The sequence below is a fragment of the Lycorma delicatula genome, chromosome 12 (genome assembly GCF_047948215.1).
Source record: "Lycorma delicatula isolate Av1 chromosome 12, ASM4794821v1, whole genome shotgun sequence".
NCBI classification, from domain to species: Eukaryota; Metazoa; Arthropoda; class Insecta; order Hemiptera; family Fulgoridae; genus Lycorma; species Lycorma delicatula.
In genome coordinates, this window is record NC_134466.1 from 76,050,964 (window position 1) to 76,072,659 (window position 21,696).

Below are 21,696 nucleotides of genomic sequence, written 5' to 3' on the forward strand. Positions count from 1 at the left end.
CGCTGGAACTGTCGACTTGCAAATAAGCTGATTTGGGAAGCACATTTTTGTACTTTTCTTTCTTTTTTCTGTTTAGCTTCCGGTAATTACCTTTCAGATAATACTTCAGAGGATGATATGTGTGAGTGTAGTCTTGTACAGTCTTTGAGTTCGACCATTCTGGAGATGTGTGGTTAATTGAAACCCAACCCCCGGTATTCACGATCTAGTATTCAAATCCGTGTAAAAATAACCGACTTTATTAGGACTTGAACGCTGGAACTCTCATCTTCCCGATCAGCTGATTTGGAAAGACGCGTTCACCATTAGATCAAACCAGCGAGTTACATTTTTGTATTAATTAGATAATTACACATTATTATTTCACTTTGGTTATTTATTTCGGCTATTTCATTTTTCGGGTTTTATGAATGCATATATCAAGTAATCTATTTATAATTTCTTTTAAAATACTTATTTTTTGTTTTGATTTTTCAAAAAATATGAAGTGATCAAATTTTTTGTATAAAAATAATTCCAAAGTTATTTATTTCAAACAGAAATTTATTAAAATACAAATTTTAAGACAATGCCTTTGGGAGAAAATAAGTCTATTTTTTTTTAACAATACTAAGCAGTATTTCCATGAATAGTTTGATTATAATTAAACTGTATAACGGGAATCAGAAGCGGTGGAATACGCCATGTTATTCTCTTTTATATGCACTGCATTAGTTACAGATGTTCATAAACACTTAATTACTCTTAAATAAACTGCTTTTATTTAAAAATTAAATATCTCCAATTTAAAAAAAAAAATTAAATACCCGATAATTTATTTAAAAATTAAATTTATCGACTATTATTTTTTATAATCCTAAGGAAATTATTATAAAATCTCAATTAATCTTATTCTATCTATTTTCAGGTTTAAAATATTATTAAAACTTTTACAAAAAAAATGGAACCGATTTTTAATATTTTTGTTTTAATAATTTCCATGTAAAGTATTTTTTTTTTTTAATATGTAAATATGAGTAAATATAAAAATTCAGTAGCTGAAATGTTTACAACAATATTAGCCTTCTTCGGTAACAAATTATTAATACAGGGACCGGCATATAAACCTGACGATTTTTAGGGATAACAATTAAATTGTGTTTCGTACTTTTAAAACATTTAATACATCAACTTAAAGATCAATTTTTGCAATTTATAGTGAATTACTTACATAGATTTTTTTATTTGAATATTATGTCGTTCAAATGTTTTCCATTACTCCTCACACACTCACTTAACTTCATTCTAAAATTTGACATTGCTCGCTCAATCATCACTTGTGGAACCGCTTCAATTTCTCGTTGAATGGCCTCCTTGAGTTCTGTAATTGACTGTGGTCGACTGCTTAAGACTATGTTTGAGATACCCCCGCAGAAAAAAAATCACAAACAGCCAGATCAGGTGAAAGCGCTGGCCAAGGAATGTCGCTAAATCGGGAAATCAAACGTCCAGGAAAGGTTTCTCGCAGAACATACATTGCGATTCTCGCCGTACGGGCGGTGGCACCGTCCAGTTGAAACCAAATTTCATGTCCTTGAAAGTTATTCGGTTTCGGTTGCAGACATGTTTACGTATCGATGAGATGTTACTGTTACTCGCGATTTAACTCCTCAAAAAAATACGGGCCAATTATGCCGATCTTTGAAACCGCACACCACACTGTAGCATATTGACTGTGAAGTGGTTTTCAAGAATTTGCCGTGGATTATGCGAAGTCCAATTACGGTAATTTTGTTTATTCACAAATCCTGACAGATGAAAATGCGCCTCGTCACTTAAAAGAATAATGGCATCCTGGTGGATATTTTCGAGGAAGACCTCGCAAGCTGCTTTGCGAGACGCCCAATCATTTGCACTAACATCATCTTATACGGATGGAATTTCAGGTCGGCATGAAGAATTCGTCGTGCACTTCCATCAGAAATAGCTAGCGCAGCAGCATGTCTCGCTGCTGAACGTCGTGAAGACCGCGTAACAGCTAACCTTACAGCGCTAATGTTTTCAGTTTCGTTTTTAAAGCAGACGATGTGTTCCTAAAATTCTTCACCCACAACAATATCGTATTCCTACTAGGAACAGACGCGTGTCGATCTAAATTGAAATGTCTGCGAAATAAACGCTGTGTTACAACAGCCATTATTTTTAAAATAGGCTTCAATTACAAACGCTCGTTGTTCACCCGACCACGACATAATGGATACTGAAATAGCATGAATAGACCTGTCGATGTACAACACTCCCGCCTTCTCATTGACAGTGGTGCCAACATAACAATTACTACAAAATCGTCAGATTTATATGCCGGACCCTATGAAAAAAATATTAAAAATCCACCATTAAAGGGAAACGTTCTGTTAATATCGATAATTATTTCATTATTTTGTAGTATTATTAGTATATACCGGAACGATTCAAATTATAGACAATTACTGTTTGAAGAGGTTATTATATTTTCAATTTGTACATTATTTATATTTGCATACATTATTTTTGTATGATTTTATTTTTAAACCAAATAATTGTAAAATATTAATCGATTTAATGAAACATTCAGCATTTAATACGCGCGCACGCGCGCGCACACACACAGATATATATATATATATATATATATATATATATATATATGGCTAAAACTGACATCGATAAATTAATAGATAAAGCCGATTCACTTTCATGGAATGCAATACGGTAAGGCGCTTAAAATTATGTACGCTAATCGGTAGAGTTCAGTTAATAAAACTTTACCATTAGCTGGACGATATCGATTCATCGTTATCGTAATCTAAATGGATTCCAAGAAATTCAGTGTTTTTATACACAGAGTGTTCATTTTAAGCGTGTTGTCAGTGGGACCTTATAAACTGAAAAAAGCTACTAAGGACTTTAAACGTGGATTTTTTCACGATTTTTAATGATTTTTTTTAAAAATATTCTATCGGCTTGATTGAAATATTTACCATTTTTCCGATTCGGGACTCATCCTAATTTTAGATAGATTTCATAAGAAGTAATTGATACCATGATTCGACTTCCGAAAACTTTCGACATATCTTCGCGTTTCACATTCCCCAGACCCCAAAACCACCTACACTTCAAAAATTTATTTATACATTTATATAAATATATATATTTCACTTTCTTGTGGACACGATAACTGCCGTAATTTTGCGGCAATCACTTTCAAATTTATATATAAAATATAACAACCCAAAATCTTGGTTGAGTTCGTTAATAGGCAAAATCGAACCGTGGGGGTGGAAATAGGGAGGGGGGATTTTTCGAGAAAATAATAAACGCTATAACTTTCTTATTAAGTAAAATATCACGTTCGTTTAAAGTTCCTACTATTCTTTGGATAAGGGCCTAAAACCTATCTAAGTAAAGCTTTTTGATATCACCAACAAGGGAGTGGAGAAAATGGGGTTTCGAAGACAAAAAAAAAATCATACCTATCTTAATAGGCTGAGTATTGAATCTGTTTAAATTGGTCGTTAGTCCTCCAAACTTTACCTAAAACCTTTCTCTGAAACGATTTTTGATATGACCAGCCCTTATGAAAAGGATGACCAAAATATTGCTGGAATTGTAAGAAGGTGGGGTTTGTCGTATGCTAAACATGTGAAACTTTTTTCACATGCAACCATTATTGTATGAAGTAAATTTGAAGTTTTTCTTAACTTTAAGTGGAAATATTTTTTATCCCCTCCTTAGCACTGGTGAAATCTACCTCCGCCTCCGGCGTGCCGAAAGAATTTTTTTTTAAATTAGTATTATATAAAAATTTACTGACAGAGTAATATTGTTTCCGTAAAAGAAATTCTTTTAATTTTATTTTAAATAGATAGGTAGGACTTGTTTAAATCAGTTCTTATGCCTACTGTGGCTTTTTCGAACCAACAAAAAGTAAATTTTAATCTCACTTTTTGTATTTCATTGTCATTTGGTACTCAACAAAATAATTCGTATCTGCAAACAAAATAATAATGTTTAAATTCATGGGATTGAAATTTGATTTGTGACAAAAATGCCTTTCACACAATTTGATATTTACATCCACGTGTTGCTTTTGTATAATTTTTACCGCAGTTTCTCTAAGAACTACATGGTCATTTATTTGTTTTCATTCTAAGGTATCAAAGATATACTTGGGAATTAGGGATTCTGTACGTATCCATTTAATCCGAATAATATCTAATTCCCACTTAGCTTTACCATCCTTTACTTCCTTCTCTGCTTTGGCTCTTGGCTTCGATCTGTATTGCATCTGTTCATTGTGCCGTCTTACTTCCGATCATCTTAGAGTTTAACGCTACGTTAACTTTACGAACATTTGTCAATAATTCTACTACGACTTTATTATGTGTTCTTTATTCATCCTCGATCATTTTATTTCTTGATTTTTTTCGCTTTCAGCACATTTTTTCTATAGTCCTGTATATATTTTTCTTGTCTTTAGATTTTCTCTACTTGAAAATCATATTTAGAAATTTCTCCATGTGTACTTCGAAAGCTTTCTGAATTTTTATTTATTTCACAGCTGAATATCAAATGGACAGAAGGAACTCAAACATCTTTTGATTGATATACGAGAAGCTTTGATTCAGTTCGTTACATTACTGTAAGTAGATTTAGAAATTTTACGCTCTTCCTCAAAAAGGGCAATGAACATCTTCACACCATTCTTCTGATTCCACATTTTAAAAATTCTTTGAAACAGGATTTCCAACCGAATTAACGCTCAACGTCTGGAACTCGAAAATTGAATCTATCTTATAATAGAAAAAAAACAATGGGTAAAATAGGGAATTCGATTAACAAACCGTCTCTACACAATCAAGATATTCCGTGACAGACTACAACACTTATCTTAGGAAATGGAATATTTCTTCTTGGAGATTAAGTGTAAATATGAATATATATTCTTGAAACATATATGTGTTTGCTGTTACGTAAATAAAAATCTCTACGTTATTGCAATACACAGTCATCATAAACATTTGGTTTAATTTTATGGTTTTCCAAGCATTTGGGTAAGTAAAATCAACTCGCTGAACTATTGGTTGATTCAAAGGTATATAATTTAATAGAATGTTTTTAGTGTCGTACTTGAACTGCAGGGTAGGTTACAATATTATAAACTAATTTATTAGGTTAAAACATTCAACGTATTTTTAATCGTCAGAGTATGTTGTTTGTTTAATTAGCTGTCGGGTATTGAATTTTTCAACAAAATCTTAAAATGGTAATTAGTCTTATATGATTTTATCTTAATGGTTTAGCCGTTGGTTTTATCACATACAGTGTCTATGAACTTGAATAGTTTAAAGGAATTAGATAGTAATGAACATTTTACATTTCAAATGTATGGTTCTTGAGTCCGCATAGTTACGTCAATATTGCGCGCTTGATATTTTTAGAATTTTTTTTTTTTTTAACGAATTAAATCAGTTGATTGTGGGCCACATTGTTTTGATTGTAAAAATGAGGTTAGGTACAACAAACTTAAATGAGATTCGTCTTTTATAGATTTATACCATTTCATTAATTTTAATTTAACGTTTTGTTTTTAGTAAATCAGATTATAATTAAATGTATATTTAAGTGAACTGTTTATGTCAGTTAACCTAAAAGTGGTGAGATGTTTTGTGGTTTACTGTTTGGACTTGTGTTAAGGTATATTATTGGATTATTGTTTATTTATTTAAGATAATACAGAAAGTTTGGAATAGTTTATTAATTCTGAATATGTCCGTAATTATTAGACTGCCAACAAATTACATTAACTTGATTTGTTGCTTTACTTCAGTTAATTTATGAAAATTTGATACTTTCAAAACAGTAGTTCTTTAAAAAAAATAATTTTGTGTGAATATTGTGCTTCTGTGAGTTACATGTGTAATTAAATTGTTTTATGACATTTATTGTGGATTATTGTTGACGAAGATCAGAAATCTTTCTTAGCACTGAGAAACGCTATGAAAGTGTCTGCAATGCTTTTCTACTCTTGTAATGCTCTAAATAAAAATCAAGTTTGTGGTACTGTGCTGTACTTAGTGCTGATTGTTTAATTTTTTTGCACTTTCCCATATTCTTTTGCTATTTTGTACATATATCTCTCTCTTTGGAACCACTAACCAGTAGCCGAGGTTGACTTTGGAATTCCAGCTAATTCAAATATTCTTTTACAGTGGTAGTATTTTACATAAAAAATGGAATAAATGTTAGATTTGTCAAAATTAATCTGCAGTAAGGATTCTTTTTTTTTTGTTTGCAAATTCCTCAGAATTTACCTGCTATATGTCCATCATTATTTCTTTGCTTTGTACATAAGCTTTTATTAACATATACTGTGGAATTATCACTTATTTTTTATATGACCATTGTTGTAACAATATGCATGTCTTTCTTGGCAGTTATTTTTGATGGCCCCATTCAGTAATAAATCAACAATAATGTAACCAAATATTAGAGAACAATTCTGTTACACAAATAACTCTGGGAAGCAATCATACAGTATTGAAACATTTATAGTATTTTTGTATTTCATAACTGGCCAACCCGTTTTCAGTTCTTTCCCACCAAATATAGCTGGTAATATTTACAAAGTTTCGAGAGGTTAGTTCATAGATCAGAAAGTGCTCAGTTATTTTTTCCAGTTATTTTATCAGATTCCTTTCTATGTTTTTTTAAATATTTTTTTTGCAAGTAAAACATTTTTAATAATGGATGTCACACTTAGGAAGAGGACTGCTGTAATAATTACTGTTTACGAAAGCACTTAAAAAGTGTACTTAACAATGTATATACACCAGATGAAAGTTAAGTTTAGGTACATTAATAGAATCATTGATCTGAAAAAGGAACCAATTCAGCATCATCTAAATGTAAAGGAAATTGTTGAAAGAAAAGAGCTACCACATTATGATGATGCATTTTTTATAAGAAAAAGTAAGGTAGATACTAAAAAAAAAAACAGTTTTGAACTTCAAAAAGATTTTATAGAAGCAAGAGTAAATAAATGTACAGTATTACAATTCATAGTATGTACAAATACATGTACAATATCTTTAGTTAAATACATCAAGATACTAAGTGTAAAAATAACTACAAAATAATTCACATTTCAGACAGCTTTAATTAAAATTATTTGAGTACATAATATGAATATACATATTGAACAGAGAAGCAGAAAATTAAGGGATATTTTTTTAATTTTTAAAATTGTATTAAAAATTTTTCAACAAAGAAAGATTGTTCCTGTAAAAGAAAATCTTTTAAATAAATTTGTGGGAAGACTGTTTTAAATGGTTTTGTAATGTATTAAATTGTAACATTTTAATAAACAATCCTTTTTGGCAAGCTGAAATATTGTGTCAAGTTACCCGAAAACAGTTCTGTAATCTGGTTTGGTAGGATGTATCTACCACAAACAGGAGAGTCCCCATTTTGAAGTCAAATAGATCCACCAATGAACTACCAGTTTCAGCCCAGACCTGTCGGCCAGTTCAAGGTGGAAAAATTGACATCGCTGTTAATATTACTGTCTGCTGACTGATGAAGTAGCCAATTTGGAAGACTATTCCCCCCACGGTAACCAGCTTTTTAAATTGCTTTCTCAGCCACAATTATTATACTTTTTATTGTTTTCCAGCGACTCTTGGGTTGTTTGATGCTATCTGTTACAGCTTTAGCTATGCTGACTGTAATCTAATTAGCTGTTACCAGTTTGACTGAGGTGGATATTGATTTTTTTTTTTTTTAAGTTTGTGACTTGTTATTTTATTTATCAAAGATTGAATATTCATATGTGTAACACATATGAATAAATTAAAATTTTTAATTTTCTATATATTGGTGTACATGATTCTTAGTTATGACAGCAAACCATGATCTAACAGCCCTGATATTTTTATACCTTGAAAATTTGTTCTGATTTTTTAGGGAACCCAAAGAAATTATGTACCTTAGATGGCAATATATGCGTAAGTCATAATAAATAATAATGACAAGCTTAGTTTTTTTTATTAATACAGTTTAAAGCAACATATACGGTTTGATTATTTTGTAAATGAAATCAATGTGATAATTCAAAGAGAATTTATTGTTTAATAAAACATCCAAAAATTTCAGGTCTCTTCTGTTTCTCCCCCACAACAGATTTTTTTTTAAGAATAACTATTTAAACTCATTAAGAAAATAATTGTTATATTGACATTAAAAATTAAATGTTATCAGATGTAATAAGTTTTTAATAAAGCAATTGTTCTACGCTATTTTATTTCATTTCATTATTGACATTTTAAAATTAGATGTTTTACTTGTAAAAAATGTATAACAATACTGTTTTTAGAGTCATTAAAAAAGTATATGACACTTATTATAGTTGGGAGTCCAAACACTTATAATTATAATACTCTTACCACACACTTATTATACTGGTAGGCCAAAAAGCATTTATATCTTGTAGTAATTGCTCAAAAAAATCATTTCCCCGATGACATCTCCACATAAACTCACATAGATAAGAATCTAACATTATCCTATTAGTGCCTTTCTATTTCATAATTTGGCGGAAGACCACATTGATTCCACTTGTGGGGTGTGAGCCCCCCACCTGCAGATACACAAAATTCTCTACACTGCACAAAATTCTCTAAGGTGCTGAAAATTCATCTTCAAAATATTCATAATACCTTGATAAGATGCCCACATATCTGATATGATTGTTGTGCCTTGTCCAATATATTCACAAATTACTTTTAACAGTGAGTCTACCGTATGATCAGGAACCACGCACAAAAACACTTCAGTTTCTCAACAAATCCCACTGAACTCCCATTGCTATGGATAAATCCATCCAACATTGTATCTGCATCTGGAGAAACAGGATTCATCTATTCCAACTGTTGTGTTTGGACCACCTGTTATTACCAGATTCTGTATTAAACTGTCTGCACACACTTTGTGCAGGTAGTTCTTCCAGTCAGTCACAGCATCAAAACCTATCCCTAATTCTTCTTTACAGTAAGTGGTGGTTGTGTATTGTTTAGTCCATTAAGAAATAAATAAAATGATAATTTCAAATGTTAATTTACTTCTCTGTAACCAAGTATTCTTTCTGAGACCGATTTCAGTCCTGCAACCAGTTTTGCTACACGTCCATCTATCATTTTTATCAGATAGATGTAATATCATCTCATGCCCGTTACTGCAATGCCAAGGGTTATGAAGAATCCCTTTCGGTTACAAAAATTCAACACCTTTCTCTTTTGAATCAATTTCTCAGACTAAACATCTTCACACCGCAATAAGTAGATGGAGACAGATTACAGGCAGCGATACCAATGTCTAGTAATATTGTGCAATGTTGTACTAGGTAACCAGACATGTTTAAACATGAGCAATTACTAATACATTATACATAACATAAAAAAAAAAAACATTGGGGAAAAAACAGAAAATGCCTGAAATTTCTCTTAAGGCAATAGAAATACTATTGTTATCATTAATGGGAATTCTAACCATGTAATTAGGAATGTTACATCTATATAAGTATTAGTGGAGTTGAAGTTTTTTATTCTATAAAATTCTTTTTTAAACATTTTTTAATTGAAATTAGTTTATTTTATTTAATTATAATCTGATTTAAGAAAATTTTTTTCATAGTACAAGCTATCAAAATAATACCAATACTTTTTTCAATTTTATTACTAAGCTTGTTTAAAAAAATTATTTCAGTCAAGAATATTATTGCTTAAAATAATGTTTATTTGATATTTATAAAATTGAAATAACTTTGGCACTTAACCTTACTCTACTGTTATCAAGAGAATCTATTGGAATATAGGTAGATGTAACTATTGCTAAACTCTGGATAAAATTTCCATTAAGTATAACAGTATTATTTCTATTTTCCATAAAGTGAAATTTCTGGTGGTTTTATTAGATAACAAATTTTCTTGGGGGTGATCAAATGATATAATTTGTAACAAAATCGAACCATATTATCTTGTACTTGTATCAAAATGTAAGTTTATCTTTATTAAATATTTATTATGTTTATGTGTACTGTGTCTGAAATATATCATTATCTCTTGGGGTTCCCTCAAAAAGTTGAAACTGTTTTAAAAGATTAAAAAATAAGTTGTCAGTTCATTGTTTTGGTGCCTGTAAATATGAATCATGTAGATCAATATTTAAAAAATGTTAAATGTTTAATTTATTCACTTGTTTATATTTTTGAATTTATAAATGTGTTTTTATTTTTCCTAGTAATAAAATTTTCATTTCTACATTATAGTTTGGAAGTTTATTTATTGTTCAGATTTATTTATTGCTCATAATTTGTCAAAAAAATTCTGATTTCGAATGAAATCTCAAAGTAATTTTAACATACAGTTATTATTAATTATTACAAGTGGGATTTCTGTTGTCTTTCAGGTGTGTAATAAATATCAGAATGCATTTTTAACAATACAATGACAAACAGTCAGCAGCAGGATAGTGCTAGGAGTGAGGATTTGTTTGACAGTAGTTCAGATACTGATGGATATGAAGAAAAAACATTGCTTTATTTATCACAGTTGGAAACAAAGAAAAAGGAATTAACCACCGATACAACAATAGCATATATTGATAATAAATGTAAAGATTTTCATCATGATAATGACAACAGCGATGATAATGATGACGACTGTGATGATGATGATGACGACGACAATGTTGATAATGATGATGACAATAATGACAACTGTGATGATGATGATGACAACAGTGGTGATAATAATGATGACAATGATGATGATGGTGATGACGTCTATGACAGTGTAAGTTACAACATTTTTTTTTTATCTTACCATTATATGGAAGGCGCAAGCATATTTGTTTGTGGCAAATTGATAGCACACTGACGGGTGTCATTTACCTCCAGTTCAAAAGGTTTCCCAAATTTTATTATTTTCTATGTAAAAGTTATGTCTGTTGTGAAAGACCAGCAAATTGAAGTTTGCAAAGATACATTGTTATTGATTTAATCTGCTATAATCACCAAATAAACTAATTTTTTATAATTTGGGTCATCATACTCATTCTAAATTTTTATTTTAATAGATTATTTGTTTACTGGAGGCATTTTGGGTGGCAAAAGCTCTTATTATAGTGCCTTTTTTTAATAGGAGGAAATTTAATTAATGCTTTTTATGATAATAAGATTAGACTGCTTTTTTGTAAGGAATTATGTTTTTTGATAGTTTTGGATGAGTATTATTTTGTTTTGTTTATTGTAGAATAAATGTTTTTGACAAGCTTTCCATCCAGATTTTAATTTCATTCATTGAGTGTAATTTTTGTAGTGGGAAGTTTTGGAAAATGGTTTTTATTTATAACAGAGTACTGAAAGTTTTAATTAAAAATGCTAAAACATTTTTTTATAACAAGATTATTTTTTACTTTTTTAATGATAATTATGATATTCAAATATATTTTACAAATCATATCTTTATTTAAATAATTACTTAATAAAATATATTAACCTTTCAGGTAATTTTAGCTACGTATTATATATTTCATTGTATTTTGTAACAAAATAATATTTTTAACATAAAGGCAAAAAAAAAAATTGAACCCTTTAATATTTTACCTAGAAAAATTTTATTATGTGGTAAATTTTACCAGAAAGCATAAAAACTCAAAATTAAAATTTCACAATCTCCCGTTAAAAATTATTTCAAGGAAATTTACTTTTCCTTACAGAAGAATCCCTTCTTTATGAAAACATTGGTTTCAGATTTATTATCAAAAAAATTGTAAGAAAAAAGTATTTCCATGCAAAGGATAATCAAAATAAACAATTTATTTACAAAAAAAAAAAAACTAAATTAATCAAAAATATTGAGAGGTTTCATTGTAGTTGTTGAATGGATGGAACTCTTTACCAAAACAATTCTCCGGAAATGCAATATTCCCTTCAAACAAAAAATTTTGGTAAACAGAAATAATTTTTTTTCAATTTGCCACGACACAAGATCATTTTCAACAACCTTTACAATAAGCTTTCAAAAAAAACTTTTTTTCAATGAATCATTATTTTTATGAAGGTTATAATTTTTAATAGGGAGGTAAACATGTTTAACAAATTTTTAGAAAAGCAATCCAACAGCCTTTCCAATCCCTAACAAATTTAAAAAAATCTGGTGTGGACACCACATGACTTCCTTGTATGCTTATTAAATTACATATACACATTTTTTTAAAATGAAAAGTACATAAAATTTTATTTCATTAATAACTTCTGATATGTTGTTCATATTTTCTTTTTTTATTATTATTATTGAATTATTATCATAATTTTTTTTTTTACAGTCAGAGGTTAATTTTATTAATTAATCAATTTATCTAAATTAAAAAAAAAGTTAAAAAAAAAGTTGATTAAGTCTGATTCAAGCCTTCCCCTTGTAAGATCCAAATATATCATTAATTAAAATTTTATTTAGCTATAACTCAGGAACCAATGAAAATTATGATATATCATTGAAAATCTCTCAATGAGGTCTCATTTGCAGTAAAGTTCAAAAACCAATTTTTTTTTGGATTTTGAGAGTTTTTGGTTCAGTTGGTTGCAATCAAAAGGGAAGGTGCACAACTAGATGTTACAACAGTCCTAAATCCAAAAGCTCAACATTCTCTGGTTAATCGTTTTTGAGTTATGCAAGTTACATACGTATGTACAGATGTCACGCTGAAACTAGTCAAAATGGATTCATGGATGGTCAAAATGGATATTTCTGTTGAAATCTGAAAACCGAAATTTTTGTGATCACAGTACTTCTTTACTTTGTACAAGGAAGTAAAAAGAATCATTTCAGGACAACCCAAATATTATACAAAAAAAAAACCAGTTCCATAGGAAAAAATCTAATTTGTATGGATTTTTGTTGGTTTCATAGAAGATATTCATTGAACTGATTTCATTTTGAATAGAATTTGTTGTTAGTTTTTTTTTTTCTATTGAAGTGATTTTTTTATCAAGAGTGTGTATTTGTCAGAAGAGAAAAATTTTCTTAAATGAGAAAATAAATAAGGAGTTCATGGGATCTCTCAAGGCGCCCAAGTGTTGGCCAAAATTAAGTGACTGGTTCGATGTAAAAATGAACAAAAGCATTTATGAAGACAAATGTTCTATCTGTTAAAAATGGATTGAGATATTTCAGAATACATGTACACAACAACATCTGCAATATAAATAAATTTTTAAATGATGACCATTAAAGTTTTTTAATCTTAACAGTTTCGTAAATGTTAGTTTTATTGATTTATGTTAACTCTCTTATTGTGTATAAAAAAATGCTTAACCTCATTAGTTCAAATCAGTTGATATGGTTCAAATTGGTTATTCAGCTTAGGCTGAAAATTTTTAAATCTATCAAAAATATTATGCACTCTGATAATTTTGTGCCTGTTTTCACTTTCTTTTCCGTTATATTGAAATAATAATAATTTCTGTTGTTAGTTAGTGAAGAGAAGCACAAAATTGTTTAACTGCATAATTTTTGCATCCATTTTAACAACTTGCCCACCAGGCTGGTGGGCAAATGGGTGTTAACTCATCGTCACTAATCAGTTGTTAACAGCTGATTTTTTAAGTCGAAGGTTCTGAGATTTGAATCTTAGTAAAAGTTAGTTGCTTTTATGTTATGGATGTGAATACTGGTGGTTGGGGTTCAATTAACCACACATCTCAGGAATGGTCGACCTCAGTCTTTACAAGACTGCATCTCATTTACATGTCATATTATATCATCCTCAACACACTGTGTCATAGGGGGATTGCTTACTGTTCACTAGTTGAAGAGATTGCAACGTACAGATAAGGAAAATTGAATTTTAATAATTTCAACCATACCTAAGCTGTTTATCGACTGAATTAAATTAATGTTGTGTCATTTTGTTCACGATAAACTGTTTAACATATTGTCTAATAAAAAAATAATTCAGTAAATCTAATATTTATAGAACTATTAACACCTCCTGGGAATCCGTATATAGCTAAATGAAAGTGAATAAATTTATGAAGGACTGATCCCAAGAGAAAGAAAGAAATTTGAAAATAAATACAGAAAAATCAAATTCACAGATTCAAAATTCATTCACAGATTGAAAAAGGCATTAAATTTTTAAATCTAGTTCCAAGAATTGGTAGTTAGGTAGTAAAAAGTAACAACCATTAAACTGCATTTTTAAAAGCTATCCAATAAATTTATATTAAATCTGTAAAAATTATGACTTTTAACTGTTTTCTTCAAAAAATACTTTTAAAAATTTACAGTTAATCTCTTAAGTTCTGATGGAAGTACGTGTGAAGAAACCAGAATGAAAAGTGAAAAGTTGACCTTTCCGACCAAAGAAAAATTTGCATTTTTCAAATTTTTGTTTAACCAAAATTTTAGAATAATTTTTTTTGTTTTTAGTAAATGAAATTTACATTATTGTTTACATTTGAGCGACAAAGTAAAAAGAAAAATGATCACATCCAACGAAAAAAATCTTGTTCACCATGACAATACACCAACATATTTGTCAATCATTGTAATGGCTAAAATCAACAAACTGAAGTTCCAATAGCCTTATTCACCAGATTTAGCACCCAGTGACTATTTTCTATTTTCATAATTTAAAAAATGGCTTGGTGGTTAACGATTTGAGATCGACAAGGAAGTCATTGATGCTGTAAATGGATACTTTGAGAAGTTCAATGAATCTCTTCATAAAGTTGATATAACCGCATTAGAGCACCGTTATGAAAAGTGTGGTAATCTTTGTGGAGATTATATTGAAAAATAAAAGCAAAAAAATTACTGTTGTCGTCTTTGTCTGTCAGAAACTTTTCAGCTCACCCTAATTATCTTAAAAAAATTGTAATTTTTGAATGCAAAGCAAGTCATCAACTAACTCCTAGTGGAAGAATAAAAAAGCCTTCCTTGAGCTTATTATGTGAATGAATTATTGAGTAGTGTAACTTGATAACACCAGATAACATTAGACGAGGATTTAAAAAATATTGCATTACCAATACATATGGAACTGAAGATGTTATTTTGTGGGGGGAGAATCAGATAATGTAAACAACATTTTGTTTTCAGATAGCAGTAGTGATGATGGTGTCAGTTTAGTGTTCATCTTCTGTGAGTGAATTTTTGTGAAGTAGTAAATTTTTCAAGTAATGCAATTTTTTTTTCATGAAAATGTAGAAAGACAGTTTAAATAAAAATTGAAGTCATTTTAAAATGTTTCTTACTAAAATTTTTGTACACTGTTTTTTTATATATTTTTTTTTATTCTATTTAGTTATAAAATTTAACAAAGTATGTGTAATACTATAAAATAGTATAATAGAATATTAATATGATAGTATAATAAAAAATATCTATAATATTATGCAATTATGTAAATAAATTTCAAGATTATTTCTTATTAGTGATAAAATTTTATTTGGTGGAAAAAAACTTCTACCAACATTTTTCCTGAAAATTAAATTCAAAAATGGGAGTTTGATGTTTGTTCGAGCAAACAACAATAATTATAATAATAATGAAAATTTGTTATATTGTTAATAATAGAAAATAATGATTAATATACATTACATGCACAGCTGTAATAAATGCTTGCAACCCGTCTGTACTTGTTTAGAAGTTTTTAGTTCATATTTTTTCTGCATACATTGTTACTTGCTCATACTGTATAAGGAAAGATAATTTGTTTTACTATTGTAATATGTACAGATTGACGATTTGATGTCAGATGAAGAAAACTGTGATTCAGATGTTTATGAAAAAAATGTACTTCAATATTTAGAAAAAACTTTACTTAATAATAGTAAAATAGATTTAAATTCATCTACTATTGTTAATAGTAGTACTGGTGCCAGCAACTGCTCATCAAAAGGGAACACTAGTATTATTATACCAACATCTACAGAAGAAATTAATTCAGATCTGATTAATAATATACTTTCATCAAAATTATTATCTTCATCAGATAATGATGATGATAACAGTGAAGAAAATGATGATGATAACAAAAGAGGAGATATAAATATTAACGTTAAAATTGATGGAAACTTAAGTAACATTTATAGTCATGAAAGTTTTAAGCCTTTGGATTATTGTACAATACATGATACACCTAAAGATATAGTTTTATCTTCATCATCGGCATCTGATAGTTCTGAATATACGAAACAGGAAGATTCTTGTAAAGAGAATACAGTCGATAAGAAAGTAAGTATAATTAAATTAGTTTAATTATCTTTTATCTCCATGGTTTAATCGATGCATAATTGTCTTTCATCTGGAGGTTCTAGGTTAGAATCTTGTTAAGGAATAGATTATTTCACATGTGCTACAAAAATTCATCATATATCAGCAGCTGATATATGGCGTCAGCTATGTTGTGGCTATTGCTATCGTAAAATAAAATAAATAGATTTAATTGGGTTTTGTATATTCTTCAGTTTAAAAGGTTTCTGTTACATCTATAAAATATAAATGCTGGTTGAGATCACCTATTCAAAGGTGAAATTAAAAAAAAAATAACTAGTAATTTTTTTTTAGACCTAAGGAAAATTCAAGTTATTGTAACAAGTATTGACTATAAAATTGTATATGCCATTAAGTCATGCCAAAAAAGTTTAAATTTCTTGAAATTTGAATATAATCATCTTATGTTTTATATAATGTTGGTTCAAAATATTCATTAACTTTTTTATTTATAATCTTGCTACATTTTTATTTATCTATTTTTTTTTTTTTTTTTTGTTGATACTTCTAATGAAAGTGTTAATATTTTTATATTGAAAGAAAAAAGTTATATAATTTGTAACAGGAGGATTCTCTACCTAAATTTTGCTACAGGGACTTCATAAATATTAAATACTTTTTTAAAAATAAATATTCAAACTGTATTTATTGATTTAATAATACATTTGTTTTCTTGTTTCAGAATCAATTTTGAGCTATCTCTTTGAAAAGTTTACAGGAATTTTTATTTTAAATGAATGAATTATTCATACTTTGGTTTTCCTCACAGTAATAGAAGTTAATCACATAAAAGATTATTTTAAATTTTATTTCTTGTATATGAGATAATTTACTAAAATTCATCTACAGTATGTAATAAATAACAACAGAAAAATCCAGGAAAGGGTTGCCAGAACTTTCATGGCTTTGTCCTTGACAGATTTTTATTTCAAATATGCCATGGAATTTTCAAATATTAATTATGCAATATTTATAATAGTACAATAAAAAAAATGTTCAGTAAAAAAATTTGGGTCCTATTTGACCCCCTTGATTAAATTTTTTTATCTTAAAAATTGTGCTGTATTAAAAGTATAATTATAAAAAAAAACTCAAAATGTTTAAACAATTTGGAATCCATTTGTCCCACTTGTACAATAGCTAGCTCATATAACATTTTTCATAACTATCACAGCTTGAAAAATAGATAAAATATCAGAAATTATAAAAGATTTCTAGAATTCTTAAGTCAGGTCTCATGAGACGCTCTTTTTTTTTAAAAAATTCCATCCCATGCTGTTTATATTAATATTAGGTGGATTATTAATCTTGATAATAAAAATTTTAATTTCAAATACCAATACTATTCAGCCCTTTTGCTTTTTGGGACTTAAAGGTTTATTTATCAGATTAATTCTAGTTCAATATTATTTATTTATTTAATAAGGATAAAAAATTGAAGTTTATAAAAAAAGTACAGGATATGGGTTTCCCTTTGTCTAATGGGATCAAAAATTAGATCAAATTGGAATTAGATCAATTTGGGATTTTGATTTTTTTTTTGTCTTCAATCATTTGACTAGTTTGATGCAACTCTCCAAGATTCCCTATCTAGTGCCAGTCGTTTTATTTTGGTATACCCCCTACATCCTACATCCCTAACAATTTGTTTAACATATTCCAAATGTTGCCTGCCTGCATAATTTTTCCCTTCTATCTGCCCCTGCAATATTAAAGCAACTATTCCAGGATGCCCTAATATGTGGCCTATAAGTCTGTCTCTTCTTTTAACTATATTTTTTTCAAATGCTTCTTTCTTCATCAGTTTGTTGCAACACCTCTTCATTTGTCATTTTATGCAGCTGTCTGATTTTTAACATTCTCCTATAGCATTGCATTTCAAAAGCTTCTAATTTTTTCTTCTCGGGTACTCCAATCGTCCAAGTTTCACTTCGATATAAAGTTATGTTTCAAACATATACTTTCAAAAAAGTTTTCTTGGCGTTTAAATTAATTTTTGATGTAAACAAATTATATTTCTGAATGAAGGCTCATAATAACAAAATTCTTCTACTGGTAATCTTTTCTTTTCCTATTTTTATATTCAGTGGTTCATCTATATTATTTCTACTACATTTCATTACTTTCGTTTTCTTGTTTATTTTCATGCGGTAGTTCTTGATTAGGACTTCATCCACGCTCATTGTTTCTTCTAAATCTTTATTTTTACTCTCAGCTAGAATTACTATATCTGCAAATCGTGGCATCTTTATCTTTTCACCTTGTAATGTAAATTGTTTTTTAACTTCATTAACTGCTAGTTCTATGTAAAGATTAAAAAGTAATGGGAATAGGGAACATCCTTGTCCGACTCCCATTTTTATTACAGCTTCTTTCTTATGTTCTTTAATTATTACTGCAATTTGTCTTCTATCTCTGTACTAGAAACCGAATTATTTAAAATGCTGAACATTTTATTCCTGTCTACGTTACCGAATGCCCTGTCTAAATAAAATAAATGCCAAGTATGTTGGTTTGTTTTTCTTTAATCTTCCTTCTACTATTAATTTGAGCACTAAAATTGCTTCTTTTGTCCCTATATTTTTCCTGAAGCCAAATTGGTCTCCTAATACTTCCACTCTCAATTCTTCTGTACAGAATTCTAGTTAAGATTTTTGATGCATGACTAGTTAAGCTAATTGTTCTGTATTCTTCACATTTATCTGCTCTTGCTTTCTTTGGTATCATGACTATAACCCTCTTTTTGAAGTCTGATGGAACTTCCCTTTTTTTTTTAAATATTATGATTTTGATATATATTAGGCAAAAACTATTAAGTCTAAACTTATTAACATTTCTATGCAGTTTTTGCCTCATTTCAAAAACCCATTGATCACAAATATTTTTCCACCCCTAAATCCGATTGACTTAAAGCTTTGGAATCTTAAATAACTTAATAAATACTGTCATACTGCCACCATACTAAAGCTCAATTTACAATAACCACTAAAAAGTGTAAAATTAAAAATTACCTTCCCAATTTAATTTTTTCAAAATTTAATGTTGTCAGTTCCCCCCCCCCCCCCACCACGTATAGAAAATGTTTTAGCTATTTTTTAAAAACTTATATTAAACCAGTGTGGAGATATTATTAATTATTTAATACAGGTCAACACATGAATATACATACCATCACCCAAAAATTTCTATAACTTTTTTTGTTGTTTGGAGTAAGGGTGTTTTGAAATGTTAACACTTGTATAAACTTCAGTATCTAAAATTTTGGCCTATTACTATATTTTCTTTTTATAGTTATGTTGCTGCAGCAACAATAAAGCTATAAGCGGGAAAGTAAAAATTGTTCTTACAAGCTAGAGGAAGGAACTGTTGTTTGATATTTCAAAAAAGTTACTTTAAAAGATGTATAGTGTTTTATGTTTATTAATAATTATTATTGTAATTTTTTATTAAAAATATACCATGAGCAAAAAATAATAATAGCAAGTATAATTTTTTACCTTTTTTTTTTTTTGTTTGTACATTTGTTTGCACATCTTAAACAAATGTTAAAAATTTATTTTTCTCCAACAGTAGGTGGTTCACTCACTGATAATTCAGCATAAAAATAGTAGCAGCTTTTTGCATATTTCAATCATGTAAATGGCTACGTTTATTTAAAATGAGTTCACTGAACAAGTTTCATTAAAACATTTTACGTTCATGCATAATCCATAAAACCAGTAAAATAGACTTAAGATTGATGTAACATGTAACTCAAAAGTAATATGAACATAAATTACATTTTATCAAATATTTGCAGATTTAATTGGTTATTAGAGAAAGAGAGAGAGAGGAAAGGTAGTGTTTGCGTAAACATGTAAACAACTTCACTTCTCTACTTTAAAAAACTCTAGTGCAATAAAATTTTCTTATAAAAGTTATTTTCTGGATAGTTAACTTAATTTTAATGTATGACACAAAAATAAAATTCACCTCATTTCATAATAATCTCAGGAACCATGTATCTATCTCTTATAAAATGAGTTTAGTCAGTTGTAATGTATACTTTTAGTCTTCATTATGTTTTGAAATTATTTTTAAAGTGCATTTATTTTTTACATTTTATGATAACTTTAAAAATTGTATGAATTTGAGAAAATTCCATTTACATGTCATTTCCAATTGCCTATAAGAGGTGTTCATATATAAAGAACATTCAAATTTTTAAGGCAAAATCTTTCATTTCTTAACAATTTCCTTTCAAGTCTATACACTTAGTCCAATGATTTTCAAGTTTTTTGATCCCATCTTTATAATATGATTTATATAATTCTTCAAAATTGGCAGATGAATTCATCACCTCACATCGGTTTTTTTTATCTCTTTCTGAAGAAGTAGCAAGCCACTTATAAAATTTGGAGACAAATAATAGTCCAGATACACTAAATCTGGTGAGTAGGGAGATGGAGAAGAATTTGATAATGCAATTCAAACAATTCTCCCGTTTTACTTGCAGAAAGGTGAGTCGATGCATTGTCTTTATGAAAAGAACCATCATTTTCACAACGTCCACAAATTAGGTTTTTTGCTTTTTATTTCCTCATTTTGATGATCCACAAAACATGAGTAATATTATCTGGTTATGATTTTATCTTTGTCAAGAAAGATGATGAAGATTATGTCACAAGCACTCCAAAAAATAATGGGAATAATTTTTCCTACTGATAGAAAGGCTTTCGTCTAACTGGGAGCACGTTGTTGGACTGTAATACTCAGTCAAGGTTTCAGTTCAGTAATTATATAAACTGTTATGAAATCATGCAAACAGATCTCTTGAGTACATTGAAATAGCTCCCAAACTGTCCTTAGAAATGTTTACTTGTTTACAGTTTTGGTTGATCATAAGCGAACATGTTGCCCACCTTGCAAACAGTTTTCACGTTGTAAATATTCATGTAAAATATTATGACCCAATCATTTGATATGTCTTAGAAATTTTACATACTTTGAATCTTCAACACCATATTATGAATTTTTTCAATATTCTTTCCAGTAGTAATATCAACTGGCCATTTGAAATGTTCATTTACATTTGTGCTCAAATGATCACAATGAAAACAACCAAACCACTACTTATAAACTGTTTGAATCGATAGTGCTGACTCTTAATAATACAGGGTCTGGCATCTAAATCTGACGATTTTTTAGTAATTGTTATGTTGGCATCTCTGTCAATGAGAAGACGGGAGTGTTGTACATTGACAGGTCTATTCATGCTATTTCAGTAGCCAGTATGTCGTGGTCAGGTGAACAACGAGCGTTTGTGATTGAAACCTATTTTAAAAATAATGATTCCGTTATT

At 28.8% G+C, this 21,696-nt stretch overlaps 1 protein-coding gene across 2 annotated transcripts in view; it reads left to right on the top strand.

Annotated features, from left to right (window-relative positions):
• Positions 1-5,187: 5,187 nt before the first annotated feature.
• The window catches only part of LOC142333222 (uncharacterized), a 44,209-nt gene continuing 27,700 nt past the window's right edge, over positions 5,188-21,696 (top strand). The window contains exons 1-3 of one of the 2 annotated variants that reach the window (XM_075380209.1): positions 5,188-5,284; positions 10,483-10,868; positions 15,819-16,316. In XM_075380209.1, the coding sequence (XP_075236324.1) occupies positions 10,521-10,868; positions 15,819-16,316 (846 nt within the window). In that variant the 5' untranslated portion in view covers positions 5,188-5,284; positions 10,483-10,520. Of the gene's footprint in view, positions 5,285-5,382; positions 5,716-10,482; positions 10,869-15,818; positions 16,317-21,696 lie in introns of those variants that run through there. The other variant, XM_075380208.1, reaches the window with a different exon arrangement.